At 38.3% G+C, this 16,303-nt stretch overlaps 1 protein-coding gene across 1 annotated transcript in view; it reads left to right on the forward strand.

Annotated features, from left to right (window-relative positions):
• The window catches only part of SWT1 (SWT1 RNA endoribonuclease homolog), a 38,366-nt gene extending 22,063 nt beyond the window's left edge, over positions 1–16,303 (forward strand). Inside the window, exons 13-18 of the mRNA XM_081947389.1 lie at positions 3,552–3,697; positions 5,361–5,569; positions 6,937–7,068; positions 9,405–9,471; positions 10,639–10,703; positions 15,004–16,303. Of these exons, the coding sequence (XP_081803515.1) occupies positions 3,552–3,697; positions 5,361–5,569; positions 6,937–7,068; positions 9,405–9,471; positions 10,639–10,703; positions 15,004–15,109 (725 nt within the window). The 3' untranslated portion in view covers positions 15,110–16,303. The remainder of the gene's footprint in view (positions 1–3,551; positions 3,698–5,360; positions 5,570–6,936; positions 7,069–9,404; positions 9,472–10,638; positions 10,704–15,003) is intronic.

Below are 16,303 nucleotides of genomic sequence, written 5' to 3' on the forward strand. Positions count from 1 at the left end.
CAGTCATCAGTAGTAAAAAAATATAAAGCTTGCTTTATTTTTATTATTATTGATTATAGTTGGTTGCACAGTCTGCCAGATGTCTAGTCTGGATTTTGCATTTTTGTGCACCTATTGAATCCCTCCCAAGAATTTGGGATAGATGGATGTTCTAATTTAACAATATCAAAGATTCTGCCACAGGATATAAGCTGTTCCAAGTAAAGTTGCCTTTTACACTTGATTGATGATTTTATTTATTTATTTATTTATTTATTTATATTTGGTGCTTCTAGACCGCCCCCTCTCCCAGAAGGGACTCGGGGCGGTGTACAGTCCATAGAGAATATCACAAAATACAATAAAAATTAAATATGTACAGTTTGGAGGAGGTTAAAATGCAATTAAAAGAACTGTACAAAGCTAATATAAATATAAGTTTTAAATCCCTAAAACAGACACAACAAATTAAAAAACCCCTAAGATAACCAGATAATAATACATTTGCCAGGAGGGACAGTTGTAATTATGCCAGGCCTGCTAATGATGGTTTTCTTAATGCCAATGGTATTCAAGTGGTGCTCCATATGTTTTGGGATTGCATCCAAGGTGCCTATCACTATTGGCACTGCCTTTGCTATCTTTTGTCATGGTTGTTCTACTTCTATTTGCAGGGCTTTGTGTTTTATCATTTTTCCCCAGATACTTCTTTTTTTTTTTTTTTGGTCTCCAAGTGTTGCAAAGACCACAATCCAGACTTTTTTGTCTGTTTTATTGACAGTTATTAAGTCTGGGTTGTTATGTGACATTATGCTTATCTATTTGAATACTAAACTTCCAGAGTACTTTAGCCTCTTCACTTTCTATTACTTTGTCTATTTTGGGGTCTAGCCATTTGATATACTGGCCATCTAATACTTTGCCTTCGTGTATCTTTTCTATTCTTCATTTGGTCTTTTATAGGCCAGTTTGGAGTGTTTTAAACTCAGTTACCCTTCTTGGTATATTAGCTTCAATAAATCTTTTGCATTGCCCTTCAGATATTTTCCCAATGCCCTTTTTTCTTATTCAACTATCTGGTATACTTGCAACATTCCACACCCATCTATTTTTCTTGGTAAATAGAGTCTATCAACTTTGCTGCCTGAAAGAAGGGCATGATTCATCATCATTATTTTCTGCTCTTCCTACTACATGTCCTTCAGCTTAAGTCCAATCTATTATTCCAGTTGTATATCTAATGACTGGAACTGCCCAGGTGTTCATTGCCTTGGTGGTATTTCCACCAGAGTTTTTGAACTTTAAATTTTTCTTCATTCGTCTGATATATTCATTACTAACTTTTTTTTCTTTATTTCAGTGTGCTTGATATTATTAGCCTGAAGGATACCCACCTATTTATATTTTTTTATTATTTATTTATTACATGTAATTGCAGCCCATCTTTTCACAAAGTGATTCTGGGTCCCCAACCCCTGGACTGTGGGCCACTACTGGGCTGTGGCCTATTTGGAACTGGGCTGCCTGAGCAGCAGACCAGCATGCACGAGCACACAGCTGTCCTTGCAGAAGCAGCAGGATGAGCGCATGCACATGCACGCACAGTTCAACTTGTGCAAGTTGAGCTGTGCATGCATGTGTCAACCAGTCGCTCGTGTGGCTCGGTTCCCCTCCCCCCCAATATGGGCTACCAAGTCGCAAAGGTTGGGGACCACTGACCTATAACATCAAAAGTGGCAAAACTGTAACAACAAGAATACAAAATTATTATCAAAAGAATACAAAATTATAATTAAAACATGACAAGGGAAGAAGCAAGGGAGGTGGAATCATCCACCTCCAGCATGGTAGTCCCTGCCTTGAGGCCCCTGGCGAAATGGCAGAGGCAGGTCTTCAGGCTCTTGCAGAAAGTCAGGAGGGTGAGAGCCAATCTCACCTCAAGAGATAGCAAAAGGCATGGCCACAGCACAGAAGGCTCTTCTCCTGGATGCTGCCAGCAGTAATTCCTTTAGGACAGGATCTATACCATGCCTTCTGTACTTGGATGGGTGGAACAGGCCTATCCCATACAGGTGGCACAATTCCTCAACTAACCATGATCCATGTCATGCAAGTCTGTATAAATAATAACCAACACCTTGAATTGCAGTCAGAAGCAGACTGGCAGCTAGTGGACTAACATGGGCCATTCTAGGGGGCCCCAAGACTGCGCGCACCACTGCACTCTGCATCAGTTGAAGTTTCCAAATGCTCTTCAAGAACAGCACCATGTAGTAGTCCAAGTATGAGATGACCAGAGCTTGAATGACTGAGTACAGAGACTCCTGATCCAAAAAATTTCTACTTATCTTCGTTGAGACTATTTCCATCTTGATTCCTTCAGTTTTCACCATTTTATCCCCTGCTGGTATGTTTCCCAGGGTGGCATGTTTGCCAGTCCACTGCAGCATCTTGGCTGTATATATGGACAGTGCCGAGCTGCAATTCTATTCCAGATAGTGTTTTGCCATACAGCTTCAGATCACCCATGTAAAGGAGGTGGAATAACCTGGCAAATGTTCTTGATGTTCAATAGCTACGGTTTGGCCTTTTCAGCATTGTTGACAGTGGAATAAATGTAATGACAAATAGTTGAGGTGAGAGTAAGCCTTCTTGAAACATTCCTCTTTTGAAGCTAACTTCTCCCAGTTCGTCATCGTTGACCAGCAACTGTGTCTTCTATTGTGCTATTGATCCTTGCATAGAGCTTCTGATGTTTCTACTGATTTCTGTTATTTCTTGGCACTTGAGTCATGTTTCAGGGAGTGGAATGCCTTCTTGTAATCAATCCAGACTACATTCAAGTTGGTCATCCTTGTCTTACAGTTTTCCAAAGTCATCTTGTCAGTTGGGAGTTGATCTTGTGTGTCTCTGCTATTCAGGGGGTTTCCTTTCTGTTCAGATGGAAAGAGCTTGTTTTCAACTAGGTGCTGTTGGACTGCATCATTTACCATAAGAGTTAGAAGTTTAAAAGTTGTTGTTAAGCAGGAATTGGCCTGTAGATGCCTGGTACTGCCCCTTTTGTTAGATTTTTCATTATCAGATTGATTTTGCCATATGTTAACCGGTTTTCAATTTTAACTTCTTACAGTATGTTGTTAAAATACTTAGCAATGAGTGTATGCAGACCAATCAGATATTTCAACCAAAAGCCATACAGTTCATTTGCACCTGGTACTGACCAATTTTTGATCTTCCTTGCCCTCTTCTGTTTCTGCTGTTATTACAATATTTTTATGTTATGATGGCATCCTTTGGCCTATAAGGCCCATGATGCTGTGAAACTCTTTTTTCTTCTTCCTCTTTTTCTTCCTCTTCTTCCTCTTTCTTTTCCTCTACAGTATTGTGTAACTCAAGGCAGAGTAATAGAAATTAATCCAGTTTTAAGCCTTATAATTGTGCATCTCATATTTTAAAAAGTCAATTACACTTGAATAACCATATCATTTTAGTATACCATTTCATAGGGCTTTAATAATAAAGCAGCAAGAATTTCGGATCTGAACAATACTCTTTTCTACTTCCTATCACAGGTAAAATAATTGGATATTCAACATTGAGGAATGTCCTCCGGGAGTCAAAAATGTTATTGGAAATGTTCAGTTCAAGATCCACCTATGATGGTTTTCTTTCGCGGGCTTTAGCTCAAGTGAATAAATTACTCAAGACTGTTGAAGAGGTAAACCAGGCTAAGTTTTGACAACCCTAGTTCCTTTTAAGTGCATAAATCTGGTTACAAGATTGATGGCATTCACATTTATCATCAATCAAAGAAAAAAGTTAGTTGTGTCTGAATTGTTTCTTTTTAAATGGAAATTAGTATTGCATTTGCTGTGGATAAAACAAGAACCAAATTTCACTGCTGAATAAAAAAGATTGGCTTCTGTACTAGCAGTGATGTACAAACTGTGAAGATATAGGAGGAACCTCCAAGCATAGAAGCCCTTAGGCTCTGACCCCTCTTGCTTCGTATCTTGTGGGTTCCCAACAGAAGACAGATTGGAATAACAGCATGAAGAGAGGGAGGGAAGAGACACAGATGTTTCTAATATACTATCTTTCCCTGCTTCCATTCCTAAGTCAGGTATCGCTTATGACAGCACAACCATACCATCACCATCAATCTTTTCTTCTTCCTTCAGTAAGATAGCCTACTGGCTTCTCTTGTATTCATTCTCTAGTGCAGTGATAGCTAACCTTTTTGTTGTTGTGTGCCAAAAGCGTGCACACGCGCACCCATATTGCAATGCATGCGCTAGGGGGCTGTGCCCCCTGTATGTGCATATGCCCGTGTGTGCCTCATGCTCCTCCCACCCCTATGCATGCATGTGCATCCCCCTGTGCACCACAACCCCCCACGCATGTGTGCATGACCCCCTCACATGCACCCCGACCCCCCTTGCATGCATATGTGACCCCCGCACATGTGCCCCGCCCCCCTGCACATGTGCAGCAGAGCCCCGAAAACCAGCTGGAAGGCAGGAGGCACACACGGTGGAGCTGAGTTGGGTGACGGCTTGCATGCCCGCAGAGAGGGCTCTGCATGCCACCTGTGGCACACGTGCCATAGGTTCACCATTGCAGCTGTAGTGCCTTCTTTCTCTTCTTGCCTTTTTCTCTGTCCTGGTTGCAAAAAAATAAGGAAAAGGAGAAAAGCAGCCAAATTTAGAGGAGTTATGATGGAAAGTATCTTGCATCCACAAGTGTATTTTAAATTTAAGAGTTGAGCAGAGGAAGAGAGGGATATCTTGCATTGTCTGAGAAGAGAGAGAGAAATATTTTTATAGGTTTGGGTCTGCTCCTGTAATGAGAAAAGTGGCTCCCTCTCAACCAGCTAGAAAGCAGTAGGCACCTAAATTATCTTTCCTCCAAATCACTACCAAGGCATGTATGGTAAAGAGTTCCTTATTTGGAAATATTTGCAGGAGAAATTTTCAAATATCTCCAGGAGAGCTCTATTTATGAGCCTGGAAATAGAGCAGGTAGAAAAGCTTGCATAGTGAACTAGGACCTGGCTGGAAAATATTCAGTCTTAGAAAATCACTATTATGATTTTATAAAATTATTATATTTTTAGGATTTGAAAATATTTGCTATTGCCATTTTTCTCTGTAAGAAAAGTTAAGTTTTATTAATTTTAGATTTTAAATTGCATTGTGAACTACCCATGTATAATTTATGAAATTATATATAAAGAAAAACTGAATTACATCTTTTTTGTGATGGCAGAAGGAAACAAAACTTCTTGAGTTTGTTATTAACATGGTGATTATGTGGCATTCCTCAAATATTTTAATTGACCGTAACCCTAACTTACTGCTTGTTTGTTGTGTTTTCCTAAGATGGAGTCAAGTATAGGAGAAAATTCTAAAAATACCTTGAAATCTAATTTGGGAAATGATACATGTGAAAAAATGGAAGATGTGATTTTGTCAGAACACACTCAGACAGGAGATAAGTCTCCATTAACAGAGTCTTCAGCACAAGAAAATAGACATAAGGAAATTTGGTCCGTCCTTGAAAATGTATGGAACAGAATCAATGTGTTCAGGTACCATTTGCTAAAACAATATTTAGTAAAACAAACCAGTATCCTTTTAAATAAAGTCTAATATAAAACTTTCCTTACAGGATTTTAAAAGTTCATTTGTGTCATGTATTCTAGCAAACATGCTCCACTGCTGAGCATGAACTGTGAATTCTTTGTGGGTGGGACCTGCCTAATATTTTCTTCTATAATTTAGTAAAGTGCCAGGTAAAGGAATGGCACCGTATCAATAATATTTCTACATATCGTGTTGCCACCAATAGTCTGCATATTCACTCCCATAATATTAACTAGTTTTAGAAACCATCTTGAAAGCAGCCGCTTCCTTCTGAGTAAGTCTCTGCACCAGAGTATGACACAGGGCTTAGTGGATCCTGTGCCTGCAGATTCAGGACCTACTAAGCATAGAATGACAAAATGACAAAAAAACAGAGAATGACAAAAATAAGCTTACACCGAAAACACTTGCTAGATTACCCTTATTAGGGCTCTGTATACCAAACCCCTCATTCTTCTGAACCGACTAATACTCAGCTCATTATCCAGGCAGAGGAAGGGAGCTGGTTTCTCATGCTGGAAAGCCTTTCTTAGAAAGGGGCCAGTGACTTCTCAGCTGAGGATTTGCTTATATGTGCATAGCTGAATCTAAAACCACTGCTTCCATGATTCATTTACTTTTTGATTAGATATTTTGAGTTTTACTTTGAATTTTGGGTTTGGACTGCTGAAACTCTAAATTGTCTTTCTCTTTTTTTCCAAATCCCTATCCTTGACTACACAGGGGACCGGGAAGAATAAACTTCAGCAGGTCCTTTACATATTGGAGAGTCCAGTATTTGCTATCTGTTACTGTTCACCTAACTGTGTTTGTGTTTCTGTCATTTTGTGTTTCTGGTCCACCTCACTGCCTACAAGGGTCTCTGCCACAAAATTGCTATTTAATTATTGGAAAGAGTGGTTTGCTTTCTATCATTTTGCAAGTGATTTCACACATAATGAACTAGTCATTCCAAGAATGACTTTTTCCCTCTTTTTAGCCAGCCATTGGGGGCTTTCCTCCACTTATATCTACTATAGCACAAACATGCCCTGGAAATGTTAAAATATTTCCCTTCTCCTAGACACTTTGTTTTGACTGGAATCTTAAAGTGTGTGATATCATTTAGGCCTTGTTACTTAATACTTTGGAGGGAAGTCTCTTGACTGCTGTGATTTAGACAGAGGTTGGGTTAGGGATCATCAGTTACGAAAAAAAATTCATGTCTGTATACAGTAGTTTTTGGCAAATTTGGTGTGATTGGATTGCAGTGGGGGAAAATGAGTCCATGTCAATGTTTAATTAATTTTTTAACATTACTCTTTTTTTTTAGTTTTGAAATTTTCCAAAAAGTAGACCTTAATGCAATACCCCAAACTTCGAATATGTCTTCGTTTCAAGAAGCTTTTATGGGACTGCAGAAATTAATGGGCACAGTGAATGAAATTCTTGCTGGAATTCAGCAGTGAGTATCCATGAACTGAATAGTGTGTGTGGCTCTGATATAACCTAGTGTTTTCTCAGTCAATTGAAAAACATGAAAAGCCATAAGAGAGCAGTAACTGATCACAGAATGAATGTGAAGCAACGGTGAGGATTTTTAGGATTCTCTAGATTCCAGATAAAATTGCCAAGGGCCTTAGTTGCCCATTTTTAATACAGTGATACTAACATCACATAAGGCAAGATGTTATATGACAGGGCCATTAAACATAGCTTTTGCATATCAACAAGTATATTGATTAGTATGTGATGTAGACTGTACTTATTCTCTTGACTGTACTTATTTTCTATACCTACTGCCATGCAAATATTCTGGGATTCATATACAGGCTCCAGGAATGGGTTCTCGAGATGGGTAATCCTTGAAAATTTAGAAAATTAGCTCATTGCTATTAAATATTACAGGAATGTATTCACTTCAGTTAGAACCACGTAGTAACCTAAACAACAATTATCCCTATCAGAAAGCTGATCAGACTTAGATAATGAGTGTTGTTCCTGTAAATCTTGCTAAACCTCTCAGCTATCTCAGTAGTTCTGGCTCAGATATCTAGTGCAGTGGTCCCGAGTTGGAAGGTGGGGGAACCAGGCCACGTGAGTGGCTGGCAGGTACATGCATATGCAGCTCAACTTGCACAAAGCCCAGTGCTCGAGCAAGTCAAGCAGGGTGCATGCTGGTCCGTCGCTCACACAGCCCAATTCTGAATAGGCCACGGCCCAGTAGTGGGCCGTGGGTTGGGAACCCCTGATCTAAATATATGAGGCTTTCTCCTTCCCTTGTCCTGATTTTGGGAGGAAGCACTCTACGGTACTGCTTTCCATAATTGTTTACAACTCTTAGACACTTCCAAGCAGTTTCTATAATGCCCGTCTTGTTTCCTGGGCTTCATCTCCCATGCCAGCTATTTTTGCAATCCAACATGCCTTGCTTTAGCATCCTGATCAGGCATCACTTATGCTACATATATGCATACTGTCTAGTTTGGCCAAATGATGAAAATTGTTTATAGGTAGACCTACGACCACAACTGAGCCCAAAATTTCTGTTGTTATTAAGACCCTTGTTAAGTGAGTTTTGCCCCATTGTACAACTCATCTTGTCAAATTTGTTAAGTGAATCACTGCAGTTGTTAAGTTAGTAACACAGTGGTTAAATGAATCTGGCTTCTCCATTGACTTTGTCAGAAGCCAGCAGTGAAGATAACCAATGGCAATCGTGTGACTGCAGAATGCTGCCACTGCCATAATTGCAAGCTAGTTGCCAAGCACCCAAATCACAATCAAATGATACAGAGCACTACAACAGCTGGAATTAATGAGGAATGGTCCTTCCCATTCAGTGCTCTCATAACTTTGAATAGCCACTGAATGAACGGTCATTCAACAAGGACTACTTGTTGGATGCATTTCATGGGTTCTTCAGTGTGACCCTTGACTAACTGTTGAAGAAGTCCCCAAAGTATCTCCTAGTGCTGCAGGTTTTTTCTTCAAAAATGGATTGCCTTCAAATATGTTAGTTATTGGGCATTCTTCCGACCTTAGGCAAAATAAATTCCTGTTATGTTTTTCTTTCTGGTTGGATTAAGGAGGTAAACGTTACTTAAGACCAGTTTGCAGCATTTAAGGAATTAGCTCTTAAAGAGCAATCCAGGTCTGCTTGTTTTAAGTAAATCCTGTCTCTCCATCAGCTATTTCATAAATAGCTTTTCCCCTTTCCCCTTCAAACAGCCAACTGCTTTTTAGCTTCCCTCTTTTTAGGATTGATCAGCCCCTACAATATAATTAGTGGTTCTGCTTGTTAATAGTTACTGAACAGGCTATCCAGTTTTTACATTGCACAGAGCCTGAGTCAGGTTCAGTTTGTGGTTTGGTGTCCTCAAATAAGACACAAACAGTTAGAGATGATAATTGTGAAAATAATACTGATTAGCCTTGTACTGGCAGAGTGAGACCGCTCTGAGCTGTGCTACTTAGTTTGCCTGCACAAGTCTACTGGTCCATGGCAGATCACCCAGTTTGACACATAGATAATATAGAGATTAAAATATAATAAAAGTAAGTGATATATTTATTTCTTGCCCAACAGTAGCAACATAAGGTAGACAGTATAAATATGTACAAAGTTACCATTTCACCTTCTGACTAGTGTTTTCTGGGATTAGGTTAGGTTTTAGAATCTAAACCTCTTATCTATCTTTATATATGTATAAAATTGTTGGATAAGAGAGTATGCTATAACATTTTTAACATTCATGTTAAAAATCCTTTAATTTTCTGTCTCTGTTTCTTTTTTCCTAGAGTCTTAGTGCCAAATAGTAGCTTTCAAGATGTTTGGGCCTTGTATAGATTCTTAACTAATAATGAGGTGAGTTATAATTTTCAAGTGTTTGGTGTGTTTGTTGTTGTTAAATTGTTTATGATAGAAAAGACAGAAATTTTGGATAAAGATTTCAAAGAAGTCTGGTACACATTTTCAAAAAAATTAAGGTTCATGTAAGTACTTTGAAAAGGCCTACACCATAACCTAAATGCACTTCACTCTCTGTATTACGAATTTGTTGAATATATTGTGCCTGTTAAATTGTAGTCTAATGAAAGTGCCATTTTGGTTATCAAGTCATAAATGGGTGAGAGTTGGTGACTCATTTGTTGTACAAAGTACCCTCGAATTTGACAAGACAAAATTATTAATCATTTGGGCAAGGTTAATCAGAAAAATAAGTACTTTAAATATGCAAAACTTAGGGCACCCATTTTGCTCTGAATGATTACATTAAATTCCCTCTTATGACTTCAGAACATGACAGGCCATATCTTCTGTGTTCAAATTTAAAAAATGTTCTTTCCCAATGTCCCTTGGGTACAAAAGAGTTGCTCTGGTTCAAACAGAGCAAAAATATATGGGGAGGAAGTTACATAGTTACATAGTAATTAATAAAATGCATGTCTGGCTTAGCACTGATTTACTAATCAAAGCTGTAGGAGAAGAGTAGGCAGAGTTAAACTTGTCATCAGTTTAGAGTCCTTGTATTGCCAGAAATGACCAAATTGCCCCCCCCCACTTTGAATTCCGTTGACTTTTATCTAGTGCCAATTTAGTGCTGACTGTTACTAGACTAGATTCTTGTGTATAGGTTTGAATAAATCTGTGCTGCAACTTAACATATGGCCCTGATCCTTCACACCTGACAAAAGCTTATATGAGATCCTCCCACAATCTTGATTAAGCCATTCTTTTCCCACTGCAAACAGCATTTGCACATGCATTAAGATTATCAGAAAGGGGAAGCTTTCTCAAACCCTCAGGATTCGCGAAAATTGTCTTCCATCAAATTCTTTTGCTGCAGATGTTGCTGTCTACAGTGTTAATACTGGTATAAGATCTGTGGGCCAATTCATAATATTAATTTTTTAACAAATCTGAAGCTTTTATTTGCTTTTATTATAGCAACAAACAATTTCCAGTATATAACATTAGTATTTGAGAATGAGTTTTCCTACATTAGTAAGTTGGTGTCTTTTCAATTCATAGGTAAATAATAGTACAAAATTTACTGCTGAGGAACTTTATGACTGTATTTCCCAAGAAATATATAGGTAAGCTTTTTTTTAAAGGAACAAAAATAAAGTAATACTAAATATTTTTCATAACCTTTCCATGAAACAGTCTATGCAAAATCTGTTTTGTTAATCCTATCACTTAGAGATCAAGTAGCATTTTAACAAACATTTAAAAGGCTATAATTAAAAATGAATATTACATACTCCTGTAAGTACCTCTTGCTTGCTTGCTTGCTTGCTTGCTTGCTTGCTTGCTTGTTTGTTTATTTATTGAATTTATATAAATTTCCCAAGACTGTTTCACAGAAGTAACCAGTTGGTTATGCTTATCAAATAATCTGATTCCTTTTCAAGTTCATGATGGTATATTGATCTAAATTAGCAAATGATTAGCAGCTTTTTTACTGTGCATGTGCTTTGGAGCATTAGAAGTAACCTCGGCATGGAGCTACTTCACAGTCATTAAGCGAATGCCATAGGCAATAAGCAAACTTCTTAGGCATTAAGTGAACATGGGTATTAAGCAAATCCCCTGGATGTTAAATGAACCAATGGTTCACTATGAGTGGAGTTTTGCAAAAAAAAAAAAAAAAAACAGAAATAAGTGCTGGTTTTTAGCAAAACAGTTGTAATATGCCAGTGATGGTGAACCTATGGCACGCGTGCCACAAGTAGCACGCGGAGCCATTTGTCAGGGCACGCGAGGCACTGCCCTGTCAGCTGGCCAGCGCACATGCGCGTGCTGGCCAGCTGAGTTCACCTTTTTAAAAGCTATTTTTCGCCTTCCCCAGGCTCCAGAGGCTTTATAGGAGCCTGGGGAGGGTGAAAAGAGCCTTCCCCCCCCCCCCGGAGGCTTCAGGGACCGTCCGGAGGCTTCCCTGACGCCTTCGGAGCACTTAAAACGACGTTCCGAGCAACCCGGAAGTCACTTCTGGTTTGCTCGGAGGGTGGTTTTAAGCGCTCCGAAGGCTTCAGGGAAGCCTCCGGACGGTCTCTGAAGCCTCCGGAGGGCCTCCGGGGGGAGCGGGGGAGGCTCTTTTCGCCCTCCCCAGGCTCCTATAAAGCCTCTGGAGCCTGGGGAGGGCAAAAAAAGATGTAAAAATGGGGGGGGAGGGCGTTGTGCGCGCATGCACACTGGGGGATCGCGCATTGCATTATGGGTGCGGCATGCCCACACATGACCCCCCGCGCTCCCCCCACTTGTGGCACGTGAGCCAAAAAAGGTTCGCCATCGCTGTAATATGCCGTCATGTGTCTGTAGGGTGGTGCAAATGGCCATAAATGTGGCTGTGATCCTGACTGCCCAAAGTTCGATCACATGACAGAGGAGAGAGCCCAGCTATCCAAAGTACACATCCAGGTTGTAATTTTCATTGTTTGGATGGATTGTAACTTTGAAAGGTAGCTAAGCAACCAGTCGTTAGGTGAGGACTTACCTATATAACTTTTTAATATTAAATCATTAAAAGAAAAAAGGGTGTCATTGTAGGTTGAAGAAAGTAAATATATTAGGGAGAATATTTTTTTGTTTTCAAATTATTTTGATGATTATCATTATTTTAATGATCTATTGTTGTATGTACACTGAGAGCCAGTTGTGGGATTCAGCCAGTTTGCACCACGCCGGGAGAACTGGTTGTTAACTTTCTGAGCAGTTTGGTGAACTGGTTGTTGGAAGAAATCATTAGGGCAAAGAACTGGTTTGAATCCCACCATCGCTGAGAGCTTATGCATCAGAGTCAAATTCCTTGTGTGTCTAATCACAGTTGGCCAACAAAGAATTCTAATTCTAATTTGTTAGACTTCATCATATCAAATACAGCAATAAAGCAACCGATAATTAAAACATAACATAGGAAAACTTTCCAAAAATATATAAAAGCAGAGAATGAAATCAAAACAGCACAGAATGTTTCAGACCATGAGGCTTTACATGACATCCCATGTTAGCAATTGTCAGATGTACCTTTTCAAATTAAAAAAGCTCATAAAAATTATTGTTCCGATATTAGCAACCCTAAAAGTAAAAAGGATATGTGTATGCATATGTTACTTTTTCGGGTTTCACAATGCCTTGAGATTGTTATATATTGGGAAGGCTGATTTTTTGCTAATGCTGTTTTCTAAAGTGCCTCGCATGATTTCCTAACTAAGGCTGGTGCATATCTTGGGTGACCCAGGTAATTAATTTCATCCTAAAAATGTAATTATTTTCTTAATCAAGTCTAAAATCAGCTTTGAGGATTCTGGGCAGAAATCAAATATAGTCTTATAATTATTAAATGAATTTCCTCCTCCCATATTTTCATCAGAGGTTTGGCTACAACATAGATAATTATCTAACTTAATTTGATGGCACATCTGTAGGGCTGAATCTTGATCCTTACTGAAATGACGTTCTGGGAAAACGATTGTCTTGTCCAGGATAGAATTATTCAATAGTAACTTCCAGATTCTGGGATGATTTTAAATCTTTCATGGGTATATAATCTTGTTCTAATAATCACTGGAATGTAGCACTGTACCCTATGTCTTACATGACAGTGACTTCTATACTGATCACATGAATGAATATGCTAAGGTAGTTTCATATGCTAAGGAAACTGGAAGGTAAGTAGTACTTGTGAGAATATAAAAGTAGTACTTTTATATCGGGTCATTCACCCGATATAAAAAGATTGGTTTTCCATTGATGAAAGAAGTGACCTTTTGAAGGGAAGTGAGGGTGTATCAAATGAAAGAACTAGAAGCTTAATTCATTTTCTAGACAAGAAGACCTTTAAAATGAATTGTTAATCCTTTTTTAATGTTATTAAATCACGTTGAGTGCATGCATTTATTTAAGAAACAGTAGTATCACATCTAAAATACTATGAATTACTTCAGGTTCTAGAAGGATCACTTCTGAAAAAATAGTAGTAATCTAGGAAATCCAAATTGATGCATTCTGAGAGAAAAAAATAGTTTTCTATATAAACTAATTCTAACATTTCATTAACAATTCTAAAAAGCTGGGGATGTGCTGTTTTTGGAGAAGGAAGTAGTAAGTATGTAGAAATAATTGATCATTGGTGAGATTTGCATTTTTATGTGCATTTCTACATAATCTTTCTAAGCTACAGATGGAATGCTAAACGGATGTCAACAGAATTTAAAAAGGAAAGGTACTATGAGTCCCATATAACAGTTTGTTTAATATAGTATCTTGTCCCTATAAATACCTTTAAATTAGTTTAACTGTGAGAAATTCCAATTCCAAAGCTTAGTGGTTCTACTTGATGCAGTTTTTTAATAAAAGAGTGTGCTTAAGCATGATTTCTTTATTCCAAGTTTCAATATTCATTTATGTTATAATAAATTTCAAAGAATCTTAACAAAAAGTCATCAGAAAGGTTACTCTTTCCCAAAACCATACACTGTGGTAACTAATAGCCACAGATAAAGACCAATACATTATGCAAAATAGTAAGACAGCCTAGATTAAAATTTATCTCCCAAGCAAGCTGGAAGCCTGCTGAAAGTAAAATGGTGACTGCCACTTGGAAAGCAGCTGACAGTTTATATGTCGGTCCTTCCTTAGGAGGGAGTGCAAAACCCTGAATACTGCACTGTAAAGCCTTTTCCTATATCTTCACTCATTGCACTGCAGAAGTTGGCAAGATCTTGAAAGATATGGATAGCTTCATATTGAAAGTAACATTCCTCCAGGTAAAACATGCTACTTAGAGCTTTAAAGGCTATAAAAAGTACCGTATTTTTCAGCGTATAAGATGCACCGGAGTATAAGACGCACCAAGGTTTTGAAGAGGCAAATTAAAAAAAAAGTTTTTGCACTCTGCAAACCTCACAAAAACGACCCATTTTTCACAAAAACAGGTCCGTCCCCCACCCCCCCCAAAAAAGGGCATGAATAGTCCTTAGGAGGCTTGTAGAATATTCCTGGAGGGGAGAGGCAAAAATGAGCAAAAAACGACCCATTTGTTGCTCATTTCTGCCCTTTCCAGCCTCCAAGAGCTCTCTGAAAGCCTCCTATAAGCTATGCACGGCCATTTTGGTGAAGGTTCAAGGTTTCAGGAGGCAAAAAAATGCTGTATTCAGTGTATAAGACGCACCCAGATTTTCAGCCTCTTTTTTGAGAGAAAAAGGTGTGTCTTATACTCCGAAAAATATGGTACTTTAAATCAGTGCTCACAATGGAAGCTAGTGCAACCCTTAGAAGAAAATAATCTTGTGCATTTTGAAAAACTGTTATAGAAAGTCATAACAGAGGGGACTAGGCTAGGCTTAGCAGATTGCACTTTTTTCTCATTTCTTCATTTTCTCATTTCCTCCCCAGAACACGGTTATCAGTTGGATATGGCCAACTAATTCAACTGGAACATATTGTTAGACAGCACTATCAATCAGTCCTTTTGGAAATCAAGAACAGAGGATGGCTCTAAGTCCTTCAATTAACTGAAACATTTGAAAGACTGGTTTTCTTTTCACCAAGCAAAATAAACTTATGACCCAGCTACCTAAAAAGTTTAAACTTCTGTAATTTATTGGTCTTTTTTGATGTTTTTAGCAACTTTGTTTGATGATTACACTTAAAGAAACATTAATCCATGGTTTGGCCTTATTTGTATATATGTATATGTGTGTGTGTTTCTACTTCCTGGAAGACGACAGTATTAGAACTGGTGGGATTTTTAAATCTCCCTGAAATATTAGCTTTTACTCCTCATGTAAATCACTACTTTACAGGTGGGATATTTTTTAAATCTTTATATTATACATTCCCAGAGCAATATTCTAATTGCAATGACATAGCTCTACCCCTCTCCTTACTCAGCATATCATGTTGTTGTGCAAACTTTCTGATAATGAAGCTTGCATATGAAGTTATGTATATTTTATTAGCCCATTCTCTGCAGTCTCAATACATAATGCCCATCTGCCTGCTTCTCTTGACCTACTGAATTTGTAGCTGTCATAACTACAGTTTTTTTGAAATCCCCTCTTCCTTCCACCTCAATCACCAAGAGCTCACTCATAAACTGCAGAAGTTAGACATCAAATGTTATGGCTATGGGAACCATGTAACCATACAGCACTGGTCAAGAGACAGGGAGAAGGAAAACAGATGATCTCAATGAATGCTCATGGCAAGTGCATTCCTCTCCTGCTGTCTATTGTGAAGTTCTTATATTGGGACAAAATGGAATTCTTGTGGCCAATTTATCGTCATCTACTCAACATTACTAATTATCCAAATAATTGTTGTACATTTGTGTGGAAAGATGTCCATATGCCCAGGAATCATGAGCGAATGTGCAAAAGATTCTGTTCCATCACCCAGAATAAACTGGGATTATATAATTGCAAGCATTTTTGCTACTTTTGCAAGAGAAAAGTTTCTTCCTGACTGAAAACCAACTTTGTATGCTAACAATGAAGGGAAAGTTTCAAGGTTGTAAAGGGGGGAAAGTGTTTAATTTGTGCATGTCTCTTTTTACGGTAAAAATGTCTTACATCTGTTTGCTATTTTTTGATGAATTCTGTTGTTACTTTTTCACTGGTATCATTTGTCATGTTTTAATGGAAGAAGATTCCATACTATTATATATTCATTTCAAACATTTTAATTTCAAATT

Source organism: Natrix helvetica (assembly GCF_964273705.1).
Source record: "Natrix helvetica genome assembly, chromosome: 3".
Classification (NCBI taxonomy): Eukaryota; Metazoa; Chordata; class Lepidosauria; order Squamata; family Natricidae; genus Natrix; species Natrix helvetica.